We start from the raw sequence: 26,151 nt of genomic DNA on the forward strand, positions 1-26,151 counted from the left end.
AACATATTCAAATGTGGAACTTAAGGGTTTGACAAATATAATGGGCCACAAGACAAATGCGAAAGTAAGTTTAAATCAGGGCCGATGTTTTTTAAGAATATTTTGTGATTTTTCTGTGGTCCTCTTTGCTATTACATCTATATGGCGTCCGTCCACTGGTTGTAATAGTCAGGGTACTTGAGTGAGTGAGTGAGTGAGTATGGTTTTACGCCACTTTTAGCAATATTCCAACAATATCACGTTGGGGGACACCAGAAATGGGCTTTACACATTGTATCCATGTCAGGAATCGAACCCAGTGAGGAGCGAAAGCTTTAACCACTAGGCTACCCAACCTCCCCTCAGGCTCCTTGAAGCCATGACCACAGGACCTAGGTGCAGGGGTGCACGGGGATGGTAGATGGCGACATTATTTTCCAAACAAAGTTATGGTAACAAATGAGTCACGGATATTTAGCATAGTTGAGGCAAAGGTGAGGCAAAGGTGAGTGAGTGAGTGAGTGAGTATGGTTTTACGCCGCTTTTAGCAATATTCCAGCAATATCACGGCGGGGGACACCAGAAATGGGCTTCACACATTGTACCCATGTCGGGAATCGAACCCGGGCCTTCAGCGTGACGAGTGAACGCACTAACCACTAGGCTATCCGAGGCAAAGGTGAGGTGAGGTGAAATGGGGTTCAACGCTGCGTCCAAGATTATTGCACTTATATACCAGTGTGTGTGTGTGTGTGTGTGTGTGTGTGTGTGTGTGTGTGTGCCCCACTCAGACACAGTATGCTGACTGAGCCGGCCAGTCCTTGTTTTACCTCCCTAATGCCAAGCGCCAGACAGGGTTACAACAAGTACCATCGTTTATCGTCTTTTGGTTAGTGCTGACAAAATACACTGAGGATGCAGTCAGCAATATAACAGCTGTATCACTCAGCTGTATCACTAAGTCAGGCAGCAACACCATTGGTTGAGACCATAAGCAACAATCTGGGGGTTGAGAGCATGAACAACAATCTGGGGGTTGACAGCATGAACAACAATCTGGGGGTTGAGAGCATGAACAACAATCTGGGGGTTGAGAGCATGAACAACAATCTGGGGGTTGACAGCATGAACAACAATCTGGGGGTTGAGAGCATGAACAACAATCTGGGGGTTGAGAGCATGAACAACAATCTGGGGGTTGACAGCATGAACAACAATCTGGGGGTTGAGAGCATGAACAACAATCTGGGGGGTGACAGCATGAACAACAATCTGGGGTTGAGAGCATGAACAACAATCTGGAGGTTGAAAGCATGAACAACAATCTGGGGGTTGAGAGCATGAACAACAATCTTGGGGGTGACAGCATGAACAACAATCTGGGGGTTGAGAGCATGAACAACAATCTGGGGGTTGACAGCATGAACAACAATCTGGGGGTTGAGAGCATGAACAACAATCTGGGGGTTGAGAGCATGAACAACAATCTGGGGGTTGAAAGCATGAACAACAATCTGGGGGTTGAGAGCATGAACAACAATCTGGGGGTTGATCCCAGATTGTTGTTCATGCTCTCAACCCCAAGGTTGTTGTTCATGCTCTCAACCCCCAGATTGTTGCTTATGCACTCAACCTCCAGATTGTTGTTCATGCTCTCACCCCCCAGATGGTTGTTCATGCTCTCAACCCCCAGATTGTTGTTCATGCTCTCAACCCCCCAGATTGTTGTTCATGCTCTCAACCCCCAGATTGTTGTTCATGCTCTCAACCCCCAGATTGTTGTTCATGCTCTCAACCCCCAGATTGTTGTTCATGCTTTTAACCCCCAGATTGTTGTTCATGCTCTCAACCCCCAGGTTGTTGCTCATGCTCTCAACCCCCAGATTGTTGTTCATGCTCTCAACCTCCAGGTTGTTGTTCATGCTCTCAACCCCAGATTGTTGTTCATGCTTTCATCCCCCAGATTGTTGTTCATGCTCTCAACTCCCCAGATTGTTGTTCATGCTTTAAACCCCCAGATTGTTGTTCATGCTCTCAACCCCCAGATTGTTGTTCATGCTCTCAACCCCCAGATTGTTGCTCATGCTCTCAACCCCCCAGATTGTTGTTCAAGCTTTCAACCCCCAGATTGTTGTTCATGCTCTCAACCCCCAGATTGTTGTTCATGCTTTCAACCCCCTGATTGTTGTTCATGCTCTCAACCCCCAGATTGTTGTTCATGCTCTCAACCCCCAGATTGTTGTTCATGCTCTCAACAACAACCTTGGGGTTGAGAGCATGAACAATAATCTGGGGGTTGAGAGCATGAGCAACAACCTGTGAGTTGATAGCATGGGTAAAAATCTAGATCCTCAAGCTATGTAGACATAATCAGTCAGAAAAACAGTGCAACCATCCCAGCCTGTTTACAGTTAGCTCTTATGACAAGCACTCTGATACCGTTCTGCCCCTGGGCATACATACATGGAGAGAACTCTGGTGACTCTGGTGCCAAACTTGAAGTTGATGTGCCCCATAGCCGCACATCCGGCACAGAACAAGGTGGACGCCACAGTGAAGACCAGGTTCAACATGGAGTCCTGCGCCTCACAGCCTGCTGCAACAATGGTGTTGTTGTTCTGGTCGGGGGGGAGCACTGAAATGACAGAACTAGGAATGTAGGCTGACTGTACACTAATTGTCAACCAGGGATATCATTTTACACAAAACTGAACAGAGTAGCATCAGAAACAGACAAAATAACAATAGAAAGACAGTCTCATTAAATCTGATCTTTTACTCTGATATGATACCAGTCTGCATGAAGATCTGAGGACACAGGTGGTCACGTCAGGCGGACTCTCTACTTAGCCAGTCTGCATCAAGGCTTCACTACAGTCAGAAAAGCATATCTGATTTCTGTATTTCGAAATCAAATATATTCGAGGAGTTTGAAAAAAAACAACATTGAAAATGTGAAGCAGCACCAAGATATTGTTGTGGATATTCTATACATCCTGCAATCCTGCAATATACAAAAAATAAATAAAAATGTTTTGTTGTTTAACGCCACACTAAGCAACATCCCAGCAATAGAGATCGAGGACATGCATCAACCAAGTCAGCGAGTCTGACCACCCGATCCTGTAAATTGCCTCTTTCGTCAAGCATAGTCACCTTTTAAAGCAAAAATGAGTTGCTGAAGTCCTATCAAATCCCGGATCTTCACGGGTCCCAAAACTGTGTGCTATCAAGGGCAAATATTTGTGTTCAGAGTTTACTTGACAAGACTTTCTATGGTGGTTTTGTCAGGTCTTCATGCAGAGAGGTAAAGCTCTAGGTCTTCTCATATAGAATATTTCAACACATTTTGAAAGAAAATGGCCAAGTAATAGCCATAAAAAGTTTCAGCTTTTCGTTTGGTTGAAATGCAAAGAGAACATGATCAAATCAAGGTCCAAATTTGAAACATCGCAAAACACAGACACTATTGAGTCCCACTATAACAAACTACATAGATCTATGTCCCAAACTTAATTACATTTTGAACCAAAGGACAAAGTAATGACAATAAATAGGTTTCTCAATGTCTGTCATGGTGGCCATGTTTGAAGTTGGATCAGAATTTTATGAGCAATTATCAGGCACTATAGTTGGGAGATTCAGACAATGGTTCAAATCCATAGGCCTTGTTTTAGCAGAGATGTCGAAAATGTAAAAGTTATCATCGGGCAACCAGACCACGACATAGGCTTACTTGACTTTCTGTCAGGTGAGCTAAAAATGTCAGTTACCAATCAGCTGACCCTCCCCAATCTTCTCTTTCCTGTTATAAACCAAGATTTATCAACCTTAATAACTTTAATAAGGAAGGAAAACAATGTCCTCTCAATTTGATATGAAGCACTAATTAAGGATTTAAGTAGATCTGTTCATAATGAATTTCTTAATCTACTAGTCCTGCTAATGGAGTGTCCTTGATTAGGCCATAACAAATTAGTTGCTATAATATCATCCCTGCCCGACTCACGACTAACCCCCTGACAAATTCATGTTTTTTGCCCAAGTGAAGTGTTTAGAGCACTGTAACATCAGCTGTCAAATGGCCATTTCATGTTTACGACATGCTGTAAACTGGTCTACAACCGACTTTCGGTGTGTGTCTGCCTATTATCTGCTTGCTGTCACCTGTCAAGATGGTGCTCACTATTTAGAAAATACAGGAGGGTGTGCACACCATAAAAGACTGGTATGTCTGTCCTTTGCCAGAGTCAATGACTCTTCAACAAGTTTGCTTGTGGGGAACTTGACAAGTTAACGTCAATTGAGGATAAATTCATAAACGCACAAGTACAGGGATAATGAAAATAGGGTTGACACATACATCTGACTACTACTATTGAAATCGACATACAGTGTTCCCTCGTTATTGTGTCCTTCAATATAGCGCTAACTCGGTTATAGCCCGCGGTAAAGCATGGCTCCAAAAATTTACCAACATTTTCAATAAACTCAAGTTTTCCAAAGACACGATGTTTTCCCCCATCTCAGAATACATTATCTGCTGATCCAGCCTTTGAGAGCAGGAAATACATTTAAAATGGTAAATCATCATGTCTAGTGATGTTTTATATCAACTTCATACTCTTATTGACCAAGTGTGTTATAGATCTACCTGCTTATTCACCTGAAGGGATACAATGTGTTTTTTGTTTTTCTTGAAAGCGCATATTAATACCGTATTCGACTTAATAAGCGCCCAGGGCGCTCTCAAAATTAGAAATAGGGGGCTCTTATTAGAATATTATTTTGGTGAAAAAAACAGAGTTGAAAGATAAATTTCGTGGTTAATGGTGACAGCCTGAAATGTTTATGTACGACAGATATATTTTCCCAGAATTTAATCACCCATAATTAAGGGTGCATATAACACACGAGTGTGTATTATACGCGAATAAATAAGTCTTGTGTACATTGATCAATCAATCGGAAGGGGTTCTAATTGGGATTGTTCACCAGCCAATATATCAGCAAATATCGCCGTGGGCGCTTATTAGAGCGGGGCGCTTATTACATCGAATACGGTACTCGATATGACTCGACCTTCGTTTATCCGCTGATCATCTATAAAGCTCTTCAATTATTTGGATCCCGAAGGTGGTGTTGTAACGAGGGATCACTGTATATTTATTATACTGTCTGTCACTGTTTGTTATTTCAGTCATCTATTGTTCATACCTAGGTGTATGAGGTGTTCATACCAACTTGACGACTTTAATCGAAAATAAAAATTAAAAAGCCTGCCTCCCCAAGAAGCGGATGATAATCAAGCAATTAATTTATAATGGCCTTAACCAGCGCATCATATTTAAATTTTACAACCAGGGTACTTGAAAACACAGGAACAGCCCATTCTCCCACATTTTCTCAAAGCTCAAAATTCAAAATATCCAACAACTACACAAGTCAGGATTGTACAGGTAAAAGTACAACAGAAACTAGCAATGAATTATGCAAAAACATGTTACAAGATACATGTAAATGATCCTGACGTTTTCATTTTGATAGACATGAAACCAACATTTAGGATTTAAACAGATAAGACAGACAAGCATAAAGCAGCATGCCAGTAGAGGTAACCTGCCCCCATCCCCCTAAAAAAACCCACACCTGACAATGACATAACCATGTTTCACAGAAATCTGAATAATGAGCTTGGGCTTGATATATTTTGACCAAAATCTTTCCAAAACGGGGTCCCATCTAAAGAAGGTTCATACTTGAAAGCGTAAGAAAGGATAAACATCTTTTTCTATCTTGTGACCTTGACCTTTAACTTCATAGAATGTGACAAGAAATTCCTAAGTCCATGTAAAAGAGGTCAATTGCTTGATATCCATAAATGTCATTAATCTTTGTGCCATATTCAGAAAATATGATACAATTACACTGTCACTTTTATCTCAGAGGTGACCTTGACCTTTGTTATAAATGTTGTTGAGGTGGGATTTGTTAAGAAAGGCGTAAATATACTCACTGCCAAAAAGATACTCAAACCATACAAACATAGAGAGTAGTATGCACATTAAGAAGAGATGTTTCCAAAGAGTACCACTTAATGACAAAACTAGCAATCAGTCAAGTGTTACCACAGGGTGTCTTTATTCTTATCACGATATGTTACTCGTGATTTCTAAACTTTACACGCAAATCATGTACAAGACAAATGGTTCATCTTGAGTCATGAATCTATGACGTCACACGTTTTGTGTTGTTTGTTTGTAAACGCCACACTCAGCAATATTCCAGCTATATGACGTCCGTCTGTAAATAATCGAGTCAGACAATCCAGTGATTGACATCATAAGCATCGATCCACGCAATTGGGATCGATGACATGTATCAATCAAGTCAGCAAGCCTGACTACCCGATCATCTTAGTCGCCTTTTACGACAAGCATAGTCACCTTGCTGAAGACCTATTCTACCCTGAAATCTTCACAGGTCGACGTCACATGTGATGTGTTCTTGAGCAACATAACAGAATGTTCATTTGTGCATCGAACCATACAAATATCTCTTGAATATATGGTATGGTATGGTATTCGCGTTTCTTTTGGCAGTGAGTATATAAAGTTTCATTCCTTTGGACATGGTAGAGGGAAGCATGTCCCAGTATCTGACAACTTGGAAGAATAACATCCAACGTCAAAATAATCTCTGTCTTATGTCTTAGAAAAATCATTTTAATCTTAAACAAGTTAAATGTAGAATACAAATGTAACTGCTTTGTAAAAAACGCATGACGCATGCCTAGTGTACATGACTATAAGCATGCAGAAAGCCATCTGCCTCACTTATATATATGGGTGTTGAGTTGTCCAGTGGGCTGCTAGTGATGGACAGACGCAGCATGTTGCTTGTCTTGTTGTCTGGTCCTGCCACTTGGCTCTCACTACACAAGTCCTGGTACACAAACTTGGCCTTCAGGATAAAGACAAGGGAGCTCCAACCATAGATGAGGCCTCCAAACAGCATGGTTTCCACAAATGCCCACACCACATACAGATAGCGCAGTCTCCCTGGGCTGGCCATCATGTCTGCTGGAAGGAAAGGAAACACTGTCGTTTTATTATGGTTACAAAATATACAACTGAATATCTTACTTACAGATAATGGGAAATAGTGGATTAGAGAAAGTGGGCCAAGCGGTGGTCACCATAAACATGATATATGTCAACTGATGATGAGCATCATGAATACAGCTAGCCAGTTTCCAACAGTGTTTGAAATAATTTTAAAAAACCAACATGACAGTCGGGCAGATTACCCACTAATGTTGCCTGCCTATCTTCAATGTGACCTGCCCGCATTCAGACATCATAAATATTGAAAAATCGAGAAACATTAGGGACAAATTTCGCCATGATTCATTTGAAATAATGCAAACAATTACTTGAGAATACACGAGGAATCCTAATAAAATTGAATACTTTATAGTCTTAAAATTATCTGACAGTCGGGCAGGTGCAGGAATATTTCGTGCAGACAGAGGTGAGGTGAGGTGAAATGGGGTTGAATGTCGCGTCCAAGATTATTGCACTTATATAGCGACGTGCATGTACGCGTGTGTGTTTGTGTGGCTGCTTGTACTAGTCCGAGCTGATGCCGATTAATAGTGCTAGCTCACTGAGATACCACCATGCCGCAGTTTAACATGAATACCCCACTCAGACACAGTATACTGACTCCGAGCCGACCAGTCCTTGTTTTAGCCCCTTAATGCCAAGCGACAGACAGGGTAACAACAAGTACCATCTTTTAACGTCTTTTGGTATGACTCAGTCGGGGATGGAACCCTGGACCTTCCGCTCTCCGGGCGGACACTCTACCACTAGACCACGGAGGCTGTCTGTGCAGACAGAGAGAAAAGTTACCAGCCATGGGCAGTAGGACAGGACGTTATTTCCGACACTGGTTTTCAATAATGTCAGCCGAGGTTTGTTCCCATCGGGAGTCACATTGCATTATGTACATAGAACAACTAAACTGAATATATGCTAGAATACAGTCTTTCTTTAACCATATGAAACATATGACTTGACCATCAACTTGATCAAGCAGGTGGACCGAATGTGCTTGGGGTTTGCAGCTATGGATCCCGTAACCTGCAGTGCTGTTGATAGGATTCTTGGATCCATCAGTGTATATGTATGGGCCCAGCTGTCCCAGGTAGATTGAATTTTTGGTGATAGCTACTGAGTTTGCCATGTTCCCTTCTACTCCATTTTGTGCTGGTTTTATGAGGAATCATGCCATACCATGTCGAAGGCTTTGCTGATGTCTAAAATTCTGCTGCTAGGTATTGTCTGTTTAATAGAGCTTTTCTTATTTCATTTTCCAGTCTTAGTATATGATCTAGACATAAGTGTCCCTTGCTGAAGCCGTTGTGATCAGGTTTAATGAAGTGCCAGTTTCAAGGTGATGCATGAGCCTGTTTGTAACCATGGCTTCCACAGCTTTGGCCATGTTAGAGTGAGATCGGTCGATAAGAGTTTGGTAGGGCTTCATCTTTCCCTTGCTTTAGAAGCGGGATAACTGCAGCATGTTTCGATGATTTTGGGACTTCTCCTTTGGACCATATCATGTAGCACAACTCAGTGAGTAAGCTCTTGGTTTGATCAGATAGGTTTAACAATATCTCGTAATTGGTTGTGTCAAGACCAGGTACAGTGCCTTTTCTATGTTGTACTGCATCATAAAACTCTGTCACAGTAAATAGGATATTGTATACCAGATGCTTGCTTTGCAGCTGTTTCGATATCGTAGGCATAAGCCTCTGTTCCTGTCTGAATTCTTTGCTGCAATTTTTGTTGCAGCTGACAGATGAGAAGTGCTCGGCTAGAATGTTGGCCTTTTCTTTGACTGTGTGGACGTTGGCTAACGTGGGAATTTTTGTAGGTTTATGCTTACCCCTGATTGCGTGTATTTTGCTCCAGACTGATTTGGCATTTTATTTTATATAGAGATTTGCAGGTCTGCCAGGACTCTTTTTCAGAAATGCCTATGAGGTGTGTTACTTTAGTCATGGCTGCCCAAACTTGGGAGAGGGCTGATTTATCCCTTTTTCATCTATTAAGGGTTTTCTTTCTCACTCTCCTAGCTTTTGCTATTTCGCTGTTCCACCATGGTACCAGAGTTTTGCCGGTTTTGTGGGGTTTTGTAAATTGAATTTTCAGCTGCGGCAATAATTGCTGAGGTGAGATTTTGGCAAAAAAGATCAGGATTATCCGAGGCAATTTCTGAGGTTTTGAATGATATACATTCCTTCCTGAATTTGGGCCAATCAGCCTTTGCATAGTCCCATGTGGGCTGAGGATTGGGCTGTTCCTCTCATTGTGGTGGGCTACCTATGTAGATGAGTACAGGAAGGCTTCCCCAAGTGTCATCATGGACTTGCCATTGGCAATGTGCGGCGAGGCTGGTAGTGGCAATTGAGAATTCAATTGAACTCCATGAGTTGTCACGGTCATCACGTGTGGGACTGCCGTTGTTTAGAGTCATGAGATCTTCAACCCATTTCTCTACGATTTTGACATATTTGCACGGATTGTTCTTGTCTTCCTATAAAGTACTGTGGGCATTAAAGGCACTAAGGATTATCCCATTTTTGCCTACTACTTGAGCTAGTCTGGTGAGCTCTTCCGTGTTTGTTTCATGGGTAACCCTGTGGTACATGTTAGCTATGCGTAATTCATCGCCATTTGCCAGTTTTAAGGAGATTACTTGGGTTTCAAGTTACCTGCATTAGTTTCAATACTATTGTAGGTACAGCAGTCTTGGACAAGGGTGATAAGTCATCTTCTCCTGTTACCAAGCATAAGACTTTTTCTGCTTTTCTATATTGTGTGTACTCAGGTAGTGTGAATTTGGCTTTTTCGCTGAGTTTAGTCTCCTGTATAAGAATGACGTGTGACTTTATCACCTGTTGACAAGTGCATTTAGTTCATTGCCATGGCTCTAAAGGCCATTTGCGTTCCACTGTAATAAAAGCAAGTCCATGATTGTTTAGATGAGCGATCATTGAGTTTTAGGGCAAACCCTCTGTGATGATAAATTACCCTTATAGACAGTAACGTATGTCAAGCCAGATTAATTGCTTTGGTACAATAATTTGATCCGAATCAAAAGGGAATGACCGCCATGTTCTGAAGACAACACACTGTGTGTATGCAGTTTGACATTGTTGCGTCAAATTGGATTTCCACGAAGAATGTGAGCTTGGCTTGTGGTTCAATGTTATTGCATGTAAATGTTTCAAAGATCAAAGGATATACAGTATGACAAGTTAATTCATAGAACAATCGTATTTCTGGAACTTATCACTGTTATTTTTAAACAGATTATTCGGGCTCTAATCAGCTGGAAACTGTATATTATTCAATGAGGACCATTAAGTACAATGACTGTGTCTGTAAAACCTGAGTTTATTAATCATGTACATCAATTTGGGAAGCATTGAGTTACCTTGCATTGTAACCGAGTTTGAGCTTTTATACAGTTGTAGCACCTGATGCTAACATATACACCCGCCTTATAATAACTTAGAGCATCTCATGCTATAATACAGTCCCGCTTAATTAGTTCACAGCTATTCTGAGGGCCAGTAGCATTTCAAACGTTTTGAGTCACATGTTTGCTCTTACAAGTTTCTCACTATTCAGGCAAGTAGATGTAAGACACTAATTGATATTCCGAAGCGAATTCAGTCTCAAAATCCTCTCTTATGCATATCACTGATAAAGCAAACAAGAAGACAATGGTGCCCATCCATAGGCAAGTTACTGACTTCATATACACAGTTGCCTTGAACAGTATAAAAATAATTAAAAAACACCCTCCTCACGTTTTGAAACAAGAGTCACCAGAAGATGACAAATCCCCCCCGGCCCCGACAAATTCAAAAAAACAAATCATCTGACTGTTCATGTACATGATGTAAGTCCAGCTTGACGAGAGAATTTCTATCTAATGTGTGTCCATATACATGAGTATACACGGACAGACACATTAGTGTGTTGGAAAGCCCTCTGGAACTGGGATTCAGAACTATGTCAGGTACACACCAATATGAAAAGAGTCAAATTCAAACTTGTTGCCATGGAAACAAAAAAAGTATAAATTCTAAAAATCTCTACATAGCAAAAGGCACGAGTTTACAACCTGGTCTTTGGGCTTTGCAAAGTGTCAAGAAAGAGTACATATTAGTTTTAGAGATATGGTCTGAACAAACATACCACTATGAACAGAGTCAAAGTCAAACTTGTTGCCATGGTAACAGGAAATAAATATTTTAATTTTTTTTTCTAATTAGCAAAAGGCACCACTTCAGCCTGATTAATACATGTACCAAGTTTGGATGAAAAAACTCTGATATTTTTTAAGTTCTGCTCTGGAAACGACACCTACCTGCGTTTCAGCTTAGTCAAGAAAATTTAATTTTGAAAGATTCCTAAATAGCAAAAGGGACCACTTCATATGTTACGGTTTTCAAGTTATGCTCCGGAAATGAAATACAGATGGACCAAATGATGACTTTACCCCCAGCATTACATGCCAGGGGGATAAAACATGGACGAAAATCTAATAATTATTATTTTTGGGCCTAAACAGTAGCCTTTAAACTAAAAAGAAACTTTTGAGAGAAGCTGCTTTGCCCAATACCACAACTCCATGGGCCTTCACCATGTTGACACACTAGAACTGGGCAGCAATCCATATCTGTGTGTGTCAAAAACCAGGCTGTCGTAGAAATATTATCTACACTGTCAATGATATTGGCTACAGGTGTCAGCCTGTGAACAGATGTCAGGTTCTGTTGACTATGGATGAGCATTAAACCATCCACGTGGCAAAACAAACCTTCTATTCATTTTACACATCGCCACATTACATATGAAAGCAGTGGCTAGCTACAGATTGAACCAACATGAGTACCTGTGCACAGGTGTTTAATAGTATTAGGCTGTTACGATTCACTTGAGACTTGACACCATAGAGACGTTTCAACCACCTCAAACAAACTTACGTGATCAGTTGGATCACAGGTCATTACCGTATTCGACGTAATAACCGCCCGGGGCGCTCTCAAAATTAGAAATAGGGGGCTCTTATTAGAATATTATTTTGGTGAAAAAAAACATAGATGAAAGATAAATTTCGTGGTTTATGCTGACAGCCTGAAGTGTTTATATGCGACAGATATATTTTTCCAGAATTTAATTGCCCATAATTAAGGGTGTATATAATACACGAGTGCGTATTATACGCGAATAAAGAAGTCCTTTGTACATTGATCAATCGGAAGGGATGCAAATTGGGCTTTTTCACTAGCCAATATATCAGCAAATATCGCCGTGGGCGCTTATTAGAGCGGGGCGCTTATTACGTCGAATACGGTATATCCAGAAACGCTATATATACTTTGATTGTTACAAAGACATGTGACATGAAACAAGTATCTTTGTACAGCTGCAGACGTTCCTTTATGTGGATTATACTTATGGATACATTCCTCGCACAAGGCAACTGCCTAATACGCAATTTAACCAAGTCCGTGGTTTCCTGAAGGGCGTTATTGCGAGGAACGACTGTATTATTCAAATAACTTTGTTATAATTGGTTGTAATTACGATATGTGCATTTTGTTTTCATTTACTTGCTGTCGCATTGAACAGAATCATTCTTGTTCCTCTATGTTTTCATTGGGAAGTTCTTCGATGCATCCACAAGGCTTTTTGATTGTAGGCATGATTTATGTTACAGTCAATGTGTAAAATGTGATGCACTCAGGCAATTTATAAAATGTCTAAATATTTTACAAATTGACTGAAATTCAAACAGATTGACTAAAATTTATTACGACGTTAAAAAGGGCATAAAAACATCACATCACATGCAGTGCTGAGGTGAAATATTGAGTTTGTGTTACAAGTGAAAATAGTGTAACAGAAAATCGCTCAATACAAAGCAAATGACATATCTAAACTTTGTCATATATACTACTCAAAAGAAGTTAAGGAACCCCTGATTCTTTCATATTGGTAAAGTTAATCTGTCATGGCATGAGAGATTAACTATTGTAATATGAAAGAATCAGGTGATCCTTCACTTCTTTTGAGTAGTATATATATCACGCTATGAAACTTAAAATATCAGTCCACATTATTAAGTTATATTACATATTCATTTATAAGCCAAACACCATGTCTAGGGCTGCAAGGTCACGATACGATACGCATCTCAATCTTCTGGTCACGATACGCAATGATAAAAAAAACAAGACTTAAAGCATGTCAAGATTGAACCTTTCATGATTTGGGAACAGTCAAAATTATTTTATAATAACAAGACTACTGAAGTTGTTAAGCTTCAAAGTGGAACTTTCTCTAACTTTCCTTCAAAACAATTCAAAGTTCAAACACCAGAAAATAATTAATGTACTTCACCAGTGATACAACTTCAAAGAATTTTTATGTAATGGTCGAAGAAATTGTATCTGAAATTATTGTTTTATCAGGAATAATATATTCCAATATCGTGTTACTTTAGTTGCAGCTTTTACTATATATATATTTAAAATTATAAGAACCACAAGCACAGCATTTTGGTACTGGTGATTGCTGTTGCAGGATATTTTTACGTATGGAACAACTTGACCAGTCACCATAGAGACTTCCCGCGCTACATGTATTTCGATTGCGAAAATGTTGACATATGATATATTAGCTAAATTGGCACATCAAAGTATGGCATTTTTAATATATGTATCCATTCTCTAGCAACTAACGTTTGTTACAATGCATCAAAAGCGGTAATCTGACCGTGGTTGATGTATTACACACGATTTAACTTAATGAAAACAATATAAATGAAATTTTGAATAAAATTAATAAAATATATTACAAACACAAGTCTGGTTATACAATGAACATGTTTTAATAACAAGATAGTATAATAATGGTATTAAATTGCATACTTCAGTTCAGATTGCTGACTGGTATTTCTGGTGTTATGTGCTTGCGGTGATCAGCTGATGATGTTTTTTGAGATGGGGAAAAACATCTGTCAGTGTAAAACCTGAGTTATTAAAAATATAAGTACGTTTTGAGGAGCCATGCGTTACCGCGCTCTATAACCAAGTTAGCGGTTTATTGAAAGGCACAATAGCGAGGAAACACTGTATTTGAGATCAGCGTTCCATATCGTGGCGTATCGATAAATCGGCCCACGTTTATCATATATCGTATCGTGAGTCGAGTATCGCGATGCATCAGAATATCGGTGTATCGTTTCACCCTCACATCTTTGTATGTCTATGGGCCTTTTGCCTATGAAAAGATTCATTATAACTCCTACTGGCCAGTCCTTGTTTTATCCCCTTTACGAATAGTGCCAGGCGGGGTAACAACAAATACCATCTTTATAGTTTATAGCCTTTGGTATGTTGCGGAAAGGGGATCCAACCACTGACCTTCCGCTCACCAGCTAAGAGATGACTTAGTGCATAGAGTCTTTGATGACAAGAAGCTTGTCTTGGTCTAGACATTGTGAAAATTGAGATATGGTCAGTATAATTAGAGAGAACTATTAGTTACTAGAATGATACACAACATAAAACCTAGAACTAGCAGATAAAAAAGAGACATTTGTATGACTAGGAAACTCGCTTGGCCTTCACATTGGTCCTTGTTCTCCACTGTCACAACATCACATAGCCTAACAGTGTATGACTATTTACGCAGTTTCACTTTAGTATAGGTAGTTTATACTGTTTTTTTTACTTACAATTAAAGCACAGTTGGAGGATTTAGCTTGTTCAACATGTTCAATGAGAGATTACCCTATTATTGCATGGTGTGCATTCAGGCTGGGACGAGTCCAAATTTACTATCCGGGTACCCAACCCCCTATTACCCGACCCTACCCAGGTACCCGCTGTAGGTCACAAGAGAGGGGTACAAAATGTCTGATTGGGAAACGTTTGACCATACTCCTGTCAAAATATATTTAGATAAACGTATAAACCGATCTGGTCATGCAAACACTGCAGTTGACTGAAGTTATATAATAATGCAAACATATAAAGTCAGGAGGATTGTGTGTATAGTCAGAAAGATAGTTGTCACTTATTGTGTAGCCATAGTGTTCTAAATATGTTTTGGCATTAAACAATATAATCACGTGACTTACTACGGGTCCGGGTAGTCCTGTGGGTACCCGGGTCCTACTCAGTACCCACCCGACCCGAGTACCCGAGTTACCCGTCCCGGCCCTAGCGTGCATTCAAGGGCAGCGGTCAAAATGAACCAGTGCTAAAACAGGCCTGCCAAGTCTTGGTCAAAACCCTGCAGTTCGTATATTTATAAAGAACATGTGTGCCCAAATGGTTTGATGTAATATCTAACTGAAAACATATTTTCTTGTATATCTAGTCTTAGTCTTATTTTATACTCATTAGCTGATAGTCATATAGATGTTTGACTGGCTTATCCCTTAAAACCTTTAATCGGATTTATAGCCACATAATCCCTTAATGGGCTTTATATCCCTATAATCCCTTCTAGCGGGTAACTTACAAAAAACTGAATAATAAAAGAAGTTAATACTGTGCATATATGTATAGTCGTAACATAATATGTTATAGGATTGTCTCGCAAAGCTCAACATGTTCATGTATCAAAAAGGAAAGTACAGACTACAGTGCACGATGTAAAGTTACTGATCGATTCAGCATGCAGGGAGACAGAACTCAACTGTTTCTTATCTTATATTGAGATACAATATTGCTCTTATATCTGACATCGGACATGAATGATAGACTCATTGAATACATCATTGTACGTTACATCTCCACAGCACATGTTCGAAACTTGATCTCAAGCGAGGTACACAATCCGTTCGTGAACTGCATTATTGCTCTCGCTGACCGCACCATGTTCGTACACGAGCTGGATCTACATGTCATGGGAATCTATGAAATAGCGAAAATATGTATTAATCACATTAATATGCGATTCGCATACCTGGTTGTCAAAGACGATCTGTAAAATCACTGAGCCCTACCCTCGCTTCGTCAGCTTCATACGACTGTTCGCGCCGATTCGCGACCTTCACCTTTCAGGACTGCAAGGCTGCACTATCGAAGCGGGATATAATAATACACGCTGACATAAGTTATAATTTCGATGAAGCTAACTATGTACATAGGCATCTTAAATATACAACTGGGTAGAATAAAGAGAGGAGGGGTGTAATCTCAGCAATTCAATATATATTTCTAAATGATGAACTATGTAAATAAGATTAATAAGATTAGTCCAGATTGTCCAGGTTAGGAGCGGGCAAAATAATGATACACTTATTTGTGTCATATCTGCGCATGTTTTCAATGATGATTCGTCACTTGAAGCGTCATGACTTCAAGGGAAAAGGACATGACGTTATCCATAGTAAATGGCGTCACTAACAACATCTAAACAATAGGCTGAGAGTTTCTTTGGTTTTGATATTTATATGTCTATTTTCATTACCCTTCTTGTAATGACAATGCGCGATGTAAAGAGAATATCACCCCAGTGTCATTTGAAATCAAATATATCATCACGAGTCGATAAATATTAATACTCCGAGGCTGTAAATAGTAACAGCTTACCTAGCTTCAGTGCAGAGAGATTAGTGATGTCATATGATTGTGACGTCATGGTAACGATTTCGCAACAATGACCTGCAAATTCACTGAAGCGATATCGCCTGGTAGATATCTCAAGGGAGGTTAAAGACTGTTTTGGATGATAAATATTGATTTAGCCTACTGGAAACTCGGAATTAGGGATTATTTGTGCCCGAGACTGAATCCCAAAGCCTCGGGGTGAATGCTACTCATTCACTAAGGACAGCTAATCCGTGCATAGTTAGTCTCTTACCCGTGTTCGACCCGTGAAGATCCGGGGTAGAATAGGTCTTCAGCAACCCATGCTTGCCGTAAACGGCGACTTATATGCTTGTCGTAAGAGGCAACTAACGGGATCGGGTGGTCAAACTCGCTACTTGCAATTGGTTGATACATGTCATTCTATTCCAAATGCGTGGATCGATGCTCATGATGTCAATCGCAGGATTGCCTGTCCAAACTCGATTATTTACAGACCGCCGTCATATAGGTGGAATATTGCTAAGTGCGGCGTTAAACAACAAACAAACAATATTTAAAGTGTTCGGAACGTAGGTCAGGCTGATGCGCTAAGTAACCTGCTCAAAACAATATAACATGCGACTCATTTAAAGACTTGCACTACCGGGTAGTTTCGCAGGTAAGAAAGTGTTTGCTTGCCGTAAAAGGCGACTAACGGGATCGGGTTGTCAGTCTCGCTGACCTGGTTGATGCATGTCATCGTATCCCAATTGCGTGGATCAATGCTCATGATATCAATCAATGGATAGAGTCCGGACTCGATTATTTACAGACCGCTGTCATATTGCTGGAATATTGCTGAGTGCGGCGTTAAACATCAAACCAACTTAATCGTGTTCAGTGCTTTGCAATACCTATATAAGTATACGTTTTGTTTCATACTGATTGGCTAGTTTGTGCCAATTCTTATTTTGCTTTCATAATTTGCGAAGCAGACAATAGCTACATGACGTCATATCAACGAATTGTTTCACGTGACGTTATTTGAACAATAGGTCAACTTTTACGATCAGTGAACATCAGTAAAAACTCTTTACAGACTGATTCGTTACATAGCAAATGCCTGTGATATAAGTATGAAGAAACGTTCCAAATTTATAATTAACCTGTAATTACCTATGATAACTACAATTCTCATGATAACTAACAGTTCACCTACCAGTAGCTCGGTATATTCCTTTATCACACCTCCATGTCAGAATGACGAGATCTGATAGGCCCACGTGATTTTGATAAAATACTTTATTCATCAAATTTTGACCCCCGAACCCCATGTTTGTGTCGTCATGACCCACACATTGCCGAGTCTAGCATAACACCGTTGTTGTACTGCAGGCGTCCCATATTCCCCAGCAATGTCATTTCATATACACGTCCGGCAAAAAAACTAAACACGACTTAATAGGAAAAAAATATGTATATATACTGAACAAAAGAAGTCATGTTTTGGTTAGGTTTGTTGTTTTACGCCGCACTCAGCAATATTCAGGCTATATGACGGCGGTCTGTAAATAATCGAGTCTGGACCAGACAATCCAGTGATTTACATCATAACCATCGATCCACGCAATTGGGATACGATGACATACATCAACCAAGTCAGCGAGCCTGACAACCCGATCCCGTTAGTCGCCTTTTGCGACAAGCATAGTCGCCTTTTACGGAAAGCATGGGTTGCTGAAGACCTATTCTACCCCGGATCTTCACGGGTTTTAAAAAAAGTCATGGATCCAAGTGTTCCATCATGGATCCAAGTGTTCCATGACTAAAGTTATTTGACTACTCTTCAATTGGTTCCTCTGCTCCTTTATATCACACGATGTTACACAGTACTTCTGTACTATGGGGCGAGGCAGTGTTCCTATACTGTCGTTTCAGAAGGTATTATTGTTTTATATAAGATGTACGTTTTGTCCAGGTGTGTATATCATCCATGGACAAAGATATACAATATTACATCGTTATTCATATGTTTTTCTGTTTTTTATTTACGACGTTTATCATTTCAATACTTGAAAACAGTTTTGATAAATTCAGTGAGTGAGTTGGGTTTAACGCCTCTTGAGTTGGGTTTAACGGCGCTTAACAGTATTCCAGTTATATCACAGCGTGTCAGCTTAATGTGGGAGGAAAACCTGTGGTGATGTATGTCTCACAAGTTTACCACTTCGAATGGCGAAAACCACGAGTACGGGTATTGTACTGACGAACTTAGTTGCATGAACGGGGAGAACCAGGATTTGAACCCACGATCCTAGGTTTCTGGCGTGTCCAAGGGACGCAACTCTGCACAGCGAATTGCGGCGCCTTAGACGACTTGGCCACTCTGTTTCAAGGCCACATTTTTGCAAATGTACATGTGATAGAAAAAATAGGTTCTACGCAAATCTAGTGATGATAGGAAGGGAAATGGTAACGTCACGAAGCTATTGGGCTCCGGGGTAGAATAGGTCTTCAGCAACCCATGTTGCCGTAAAAGGCGACTGTGCTTGTTGTAAGAGGCGACTAACGGTATCGGGGTGGTCAGCGTTAAACAACAAACAAACAAACAATATTGTGGGGACCTTAACTACGGTCACGCTCATGTCGGCGTTGCAAGGATGGCACAGTGGTATAAGGCGCCGCTATTCGCTCTGCAGACCCTAGCGTACCCTTTGCCTTCAGTTATATTCAAAACGTGGATTCGAATCTCAGATTTGACCTGATTATGACACCACCATACCCTGGTGGGTTTCACTCACGTTATAGACATGCACTTACCACAGTAAGCTGATATGCCGTGATGTTACTGAAATACTGTTCAAAGAATCGTTAGCCCAGTTCACACATTCACTTTTAATCTTGCGCCAGAAAGGAGACACGGGCGTCCAAATCATCAACTATTATACCCGAAATGTGTGGTGTATTCAAATATTGTAGGATTTAGCCACTCTCATATGATCTATGCTTTAAAGTTTTTTTATACCAAAGTTAGTCCCATCTTACTTATGGTTCACAAATATTGGGGCTGTATATTCACAAAGAAAGCGAAACAATACAAATGTTTGCTTTTAAACGTTTCTTATGTGTTAAAACACCGTGCTCAAACCATGTAGCTGGGGGTGAATGTGGGCGATATTCTATGTGTCACATATGAAAGGGGTGTTAAAAACTGGTGTATAATAATTAACATGCCTGACACCAGATATATGAAGAATTGTTACAACTTATTAGTTCTAGATTGTGTGAATGGTAAGAATTAACCGGGCTTGAACAATTAAAGATATTTTAAACAGGCTTGGTTTCAGATACGTCTGGCAACAAGAACATGCATATCATGTGTCTAGTTTTATATCTGCGTTTGTACATAGACTGAAATCATCCTCCGCGCAAGATTGGCATGCAGCACTTTTCCCCAGCTCTAAATTAGTAACCTACGCTTCAAGATATCTAGACTAACATTTAGTCTCTGAAATCTTATATTACACAATATCCTTCTTGACTCTTAAAATAAAAAAAATTCCCTATGCTGATTTCAGATAGAGCTAGCTTGAGCTGGCTAGACTTGCTTTTGTATGCATTTCTAGATTATTATTTTTTCATAAAATAAATATATTCCACGGTCATGGTGCAGGACTTCAAGATATCCTTTGGCCTCGAATTCTATATCAAAGAAATTTCCATTTCGAAATTCAGTGCTGCATTAGCTCAACCTAGATGTTTTTCACACCAGCTCCGAAATGAAACTGGTTAAAGAAGTAAAATCAGAGACTATGTCATGTATGCAAACTAAGATACATAGAGGATGAACACCATCTTGTAATTGTGTGTTATATTTATGGTAATCTCAGGAGTATGTATATACCCCCAAAATACTACTTACATCCAGCATTACATAAATGTAACTTACAAATGTCTTCAAAAAATCCAGAAACTGTTTAAAATCTTGCAACGTTTGTATATAAGTCAATGCAACTAAGATTTATCAATGCACCAATGCATATATGCTGTTACTCTCTCAAGCAATGATGTAGATGTAGAATGGGCCTATGGCCTCCACTACTTTATGAGTAAAGAAGATTTATACCCGAAACCCAGAAGTCAAATCATGAGCAGGCCAGAAATCATATACCGATACCGATCGGTATCTGGTCCCTCAGCAGACAAATCCTTCTTTATATCTCTGGTCACACCCTCGTCAAGATGTCAGTATGGACCTTGGTGATAACGATGTTGACATTGTGCCCTACATCTTGTCCATCTCCGACACCCAAACACTTACACTGAGAGCAGCCCCTGCTGGCCTTCCACTTGACGCTTGAGTGCAGCACCTCGCTCTTATTTCATAGGTGTGTGTGTGTGTGTGTGTGCGTGCGTGCTTGCGTGCGTGCGTGCGTGTGTGTGTGCGTGCGTTGACGTCGCGTTTAAGATTATTACATATATAGCGACGTTCATGGACGTTGGAGTGTGTTTTTGCGCGCACGTGTGTGTGCATGTGGTCGCGCGTGTGTGTATGCGTGTGCGTGTGTATAATGCGCGCGCGCGCGTGTGTGTATGTTTTGTCTGTCTGTTTGTGCTAGTCCTGATTAATAACGGTTTTATAGAGCTAGCCCGCTGAGATACCATGCCTCAGTTTAACAAGGATTCTCCACTCAAACACAATTTATTGACCTCCTGACGACCAGTCCTTGTCTTAGGCCCTTAATGCTGAGCACCAGGTACCATCTTTTAACGTCTTTTGGTTTGACGCGGCCGGGGATCAAACCACGACCTTCCTCTCTCCAGGCTGACCCTCTACTAGCGTCCACTAGACCATGGACACGATCCTTATTTGAGAGGCTTCCCGTGACAAATAACCGAGGATGTGGAAATTTATCCGTTATTTCCTCTGTTTATCATCGTTGGAACCTCACGGCCGACTTATGAGAAATACAAGTGCATATGTACCAGGGCTAAACAAACAACTGTAGCATATGGCAACTAAACAGAATAGTGAGTGAGTGAGTGAGTGAGTGAGTGAGTTGGGTTTAACTCCACCTTTTAACAGTATTCCAGTTTTATCACGGCGTGTAAGCTTAATGTGAGAGGAAAGCTCGTAGTGATACAGGTCTCAGGTGTTTACTTTGGTGAAACCAACGAGCACGGGTATGGTGCTTACAAACTGAAAAACATAATCGGGGCGAACTGGGATTTAATTATGGGAACACGTTGCAACTGAAGAGGCCGCTAGAGCAGTAGGTTTATTTGACGCAGGGTAATCTGCACGTCAAGCTGGTCATCATTAGAGCCTGACAGAGTTAGTGGCAGATCATGGGGAAGGCACAGAATAGTTCTGTGTTGAGTGAGTGAGTGAGTATGGTTTTTACGCCGCTTTTAGCAATATTCCAGCAATATCACGGCGGGGGACACCAGAAATGGGCTTCACACATTGTACCCATGTCGGGAATCGAACCCGGGTCTTCGGCGTGACGAGCGAACGCTTTAACCACTAGGCTACCCGACCGCCCCAGTTCTGTGTTGAGATTAAAGCTCGGGGAAATTGAAGTGTAAGCAAACACGTTACAGTATATTTGTTTCTTAAACACTTTTAACGCTTGTCAGACACTTACCACAAAAGCTGGCCTGTAAACTATATCTAAAACAGAGATATCACAACGATGTACCACGTTCTGGACTTTACACATCATTGTAAGTATAGAACAGTTTGATCAAACCCAGGAATCCTAAAAAAGTGCAGCAGCAAACAAACATAACAATATGGAACTCATCTACGACCATTACACACAAATAGCCAGGTCAACACGTATTAGAACTGACAAAAGATCATGTAACTCTAACAAACGCCTGAAAGAAGAACCCACTATAGTTAAAAAAAAGAAAATTATTTTGCTACATTTCGGTACCGATTTTAAATTGTCAAAACTTGTTTTTGTGTGCTACCTTGTCCTTTCTGGACACCCTATCACCGTTCACATATTCTCCAGCTTTATGTACACCCTTTTACTGTTCCATAGTCTCCAGCTTGATGGACACCCTTTTACTGTTCCATAGTCTCCAGCTTTCAGGACACCCTTTTACTGTTCCATTGACTCCAGCTTTATGAACACCCTTTTACTGGTCCATAGTCTCCAGCTTGATGGACACCCTTTTACTGTTCCATAGTCTCCAGCTTTATGAACACCCTTTTACTGGTCCATAGTCTCCAGCTTTATGGACACCCTTTTACTTTTCCATTGACTCCAGCTTTACGATCACCCTTTTACTGTTCCATAGTCTCGAGCTTGATGGACACCCTTTTACTGTTCCATAGTCTCCAGCTTTGTGGACACCCTTTTACTGTTCCATAGTCTCCAGCTTTATGGACACCCTTTTACTTTTCCATTGACTCCAGCTTTACGATCACCCTTTTACTGTTCCATAGTCTCGAGCTTGATGGACACCCTTTTACTGTTCCATAGTCTCCAGCTTTATGGACACCCTTTTACTGTTCCATTGACTCCAGCTTTACGATCACCCTTTTACTGTTCCATAGTCTCCAGCTGTCAGGACACCCTTTTACTGTTCCATAGTCTCCAGCTTTATGAACACCCTTTTACTGTTCCATAGTCTCCAGCTTGATGAACACCCTTTTGCTGTTCCATAGTCTCCAGCTTTCAGGACACCCTTTTGCTGTTCCATTGGCTCCAGCTTTAGGGACACCCTTTTACTGGTCCATTGTCTCCAGCTTGATGAACACCCTTTAACATTTCCATAGTCTCGAGCTTTATGAACACCCTTTTACTGTTCCATAGTCTCCAGCTTGATGGACACCCTTTTGCTGTTCCATAGTCTCCAGCTGTCAGGACACCCTTTTACTTTTCCATAGTCTCGAGCTTTATGAACACCCTTTTACTGATCCATAGTCTCAGTTTGATGGACACCCTTTTACTGATCCATTGTCTCAAGCTTTAGGGACACCCTTTTACTGTTCCATTGGCTCCAGCTTTAGGGACACCCTTTTACTGTTCCATTGTCTCCAGCTTTCAGGACGCCCTTTAACTGTTCAATTGTCTCCAGCTTTATGGACACCCCTTTACTGTTCCATTGTCTCCAGCTTTATGGACACCCCTTTACTGTTCCATAGTCTCAAGTTTTATGGACACCCCTTTACTGTTCCATAGTCTCCAGCTTTATGAACACCCTTTTACTGTTCAATAGTCTCCAGCTTTATGGACACCCTTTTACTGTTCCATAGTCTCCAGCTTCATGGACACCCTTTTACTGTTCCATTGTCTCCAGCTTTATGAACACCCTTTTACTGTTCCATAGTCTCCAGCTTGATGGACACCCTTTTACTGTTCCATAGTCTCCAGCTTTATGAACACCCTTTAACTTTTCCAGAGTCTCCAGCTTGATGGACACCCTTTTACTGTTTAATTGGCTCCAGCTTTATGAACACCCTTTAACTTTTCCATAGTCTCCAGCTTGATGGACACCCTTTTACTGTTCCATTGTCTCCAGCTTTATGAACACCCTTTTACTGTTCCATAGTCTCCAGCTTGATGGACACCCTTTTACTGTTCCATTGTCTCCAGCTTTATGAACACCCTTTTACTGTTCCATAGTCTCCAGCTTGATGGACACCCTTTTACTGTTCCATTGTCTCCAGCTTTATGAACACCCTTTTACTGTTCCATAGTCTCCAGCTTGATGGACACCCTTTTACTGTTCCATAGTCTCCAGCTTGATGGACACCCTTTTACTATTCCATAGTCTCCAGCTTGATGGACACCCTTTAACTTTTCCATAGTCTCCAGCTTGATGGACACCCTTTTACTGTTCCATTGTCTCCAGCTTTATGAACACCCTTTTACTGTTCCATAGTCTCCAGCTTGATGGACACCCTTTTACTGTTCCATTGTCTCCAGCTTTATGAACACCCTTTTACTGTTCCATAGTCTCCAGCTTGATGGACACCCTTTTACTGTTCCATAGTCTCCAGCTTGATGGACACCCTTTTACTGTTCCATTGTCTCCAGCTTTATGAACACCCTTTTACTGTTCCATAGTCTCCAGCTTGATGGACACCCTTTTACTGTTCCATTGTCTCCAGCTTTATGAACACCCTTTTACTGTTCCATAGTCTCCAGCTTGATGGACACCCTTTTACTGTTCCATAGTCTCCAGCTTGATGGACACCCTTTTACTTTTCCATTGGCTCCAGCTTTATGAACACCCTTTTACTGTTCCATAGTCTCTAGTTTTATGAACACCCTTTTACTGTTCCATAGTCTCCAGCTTGATGGACACCCTTTTACTGTTCCATAGTCTCCAGCTTGATGGACACCCTTTTACTGTTCCATTGTCTCCAGCTTTATGAACACCCTTTAACTTTTCCATAGTCTCCAGCTTGATGGACACCCTTTTACTGTTCCATTGTCTCCAGCTTTCAGGACACCCTTTTACTTTTCCATTGACTCCAGCTTTAGGGACACCCTTTTACTGTTAACATTCTCTCCAGCTTTATGGACATAAATGGCCACAACTGCGATGGAGACATGTTTGGTTTAGTGACGAGTCTCGTTTTCTGCCTCGCCGTGCAGGCAGTAGGCGTCGTGTTTGCAGGCGTCGCGGGGAACGTTATCCACGGGGAACTGCAAACAGGAAGTTGACAGATATGGTAGTGGTAGTGTGGTATGGGTAGCCATCTCCTGCACTGGTAGAACAGACTTGGGGTAAGTTCTGGGGAATTTAACGACACAACGTTACACGGTTGAGACTCTTCGGCCACACGTCCTTCCCATTATGCTACAAGTGAACGTCAATGCCCGACCTCACACGGCAAGACTGTCAACAGCCTTTGTCAGGAATCACAACATCCAGGCCCTGCAATAGCCCTCCGGATCTCAAGATTTAAACCAAGTCGAACATTTATGGGATGCACTGGATCACCGACTGCGAGCACGTCAGCAACGATCACAGAACCGACAGGACCGACAGTTGACACAAGCACTGGCAGAGTGGGTGAACATTCCGCAGGCCACATTCGGAATCTGATTGCTTCCATGGGACGACGATGCCAGTCAGTTTTGGACTCTATTATAAATGGTGGCCATACAAGATATTAAGAACAGATGACCTTCACCTTGTGTGTCATATGGAACCTGGGTCAATGACAACGATGTGTGCAATTTTTGAATACTAGTAATCAATTACCATCTTTTGATTATTTATATGATGCGTCCCTCCATACAATACTCAGTTCTACATGTGTTGGTACATCCTGACACACAGAAATACCTAGCTTACGAGGGTACACTGGTCAGTATTAGTCTGTGTGTAGTTGTTACGTATTCACGTTGGTTTGGTTGGTTGGTTTGTTGTTTAACGCCGCACCCAGCAATATTCAAGCTATTTGACGTCGGTCTGTAAATAATCGAGTCTGGACCAAACAATCCAGTGATTGATGTCATGAGCATCGA

At 41.0% G+C, this 26,151-nt stretch overlaps 1 protein-coding gene across 3 annotated transcripts in view; it reads right to left on the reverse strand.

The window, feature by feature from the left end:
* The window catches only part of LOC124110630 (equilibrative nucleobase transporter 1-like), a 36,914-nt gene extending 18,997 nt beyond the window's left edge, over positions 1–17,917 (reverse strand). Inside the window, exons 1-3 of one of the 3 annotated variants that reach the window (XM_048392281.1) lie at positions 17,871–17,917; positions 6,816–7,061; positions 2,443–2,614 (exon numbers count right to left, since the gene is read on the reverse strand). In XM_048392281.1, coding sequence (XP_048248238.1) covers positions 2,443–2,614; positions 6,816–7,056 — 413 coding nt within the window. In that variant the 5' untranslated portion in view covers positions 7,057–7,061; positions 17,871–17,917. Of the gene's footprint in view, positions 1–2,442; positions 2,615–6,815; positions 7,062–16,043; positions 16,157–17,870 lie in introns of those variants that run through there. The other 2 variants (XM_048392280.1, XM_048392279.1) reach the window with 2 other exon arrangements.
* Positions 17,918–26,151: the final 8,234 nt, after the last annotated feature.

This window comes from Haliotis rufescens, unplaced genomic scaffold (assembly GCF_023055435.1).
Source record: "Haliotis rufescens isolate VD_foot unplaced genomic scaffold, xgHalRufe1.0.p SCAF_11, whole genome shotgun sequence".
NCBI lineage: Eukaryota > Metazoa > Mollusca > Gastropoda > Lepetellida > Haliotidae > Haliotis > Haliotis rufescens.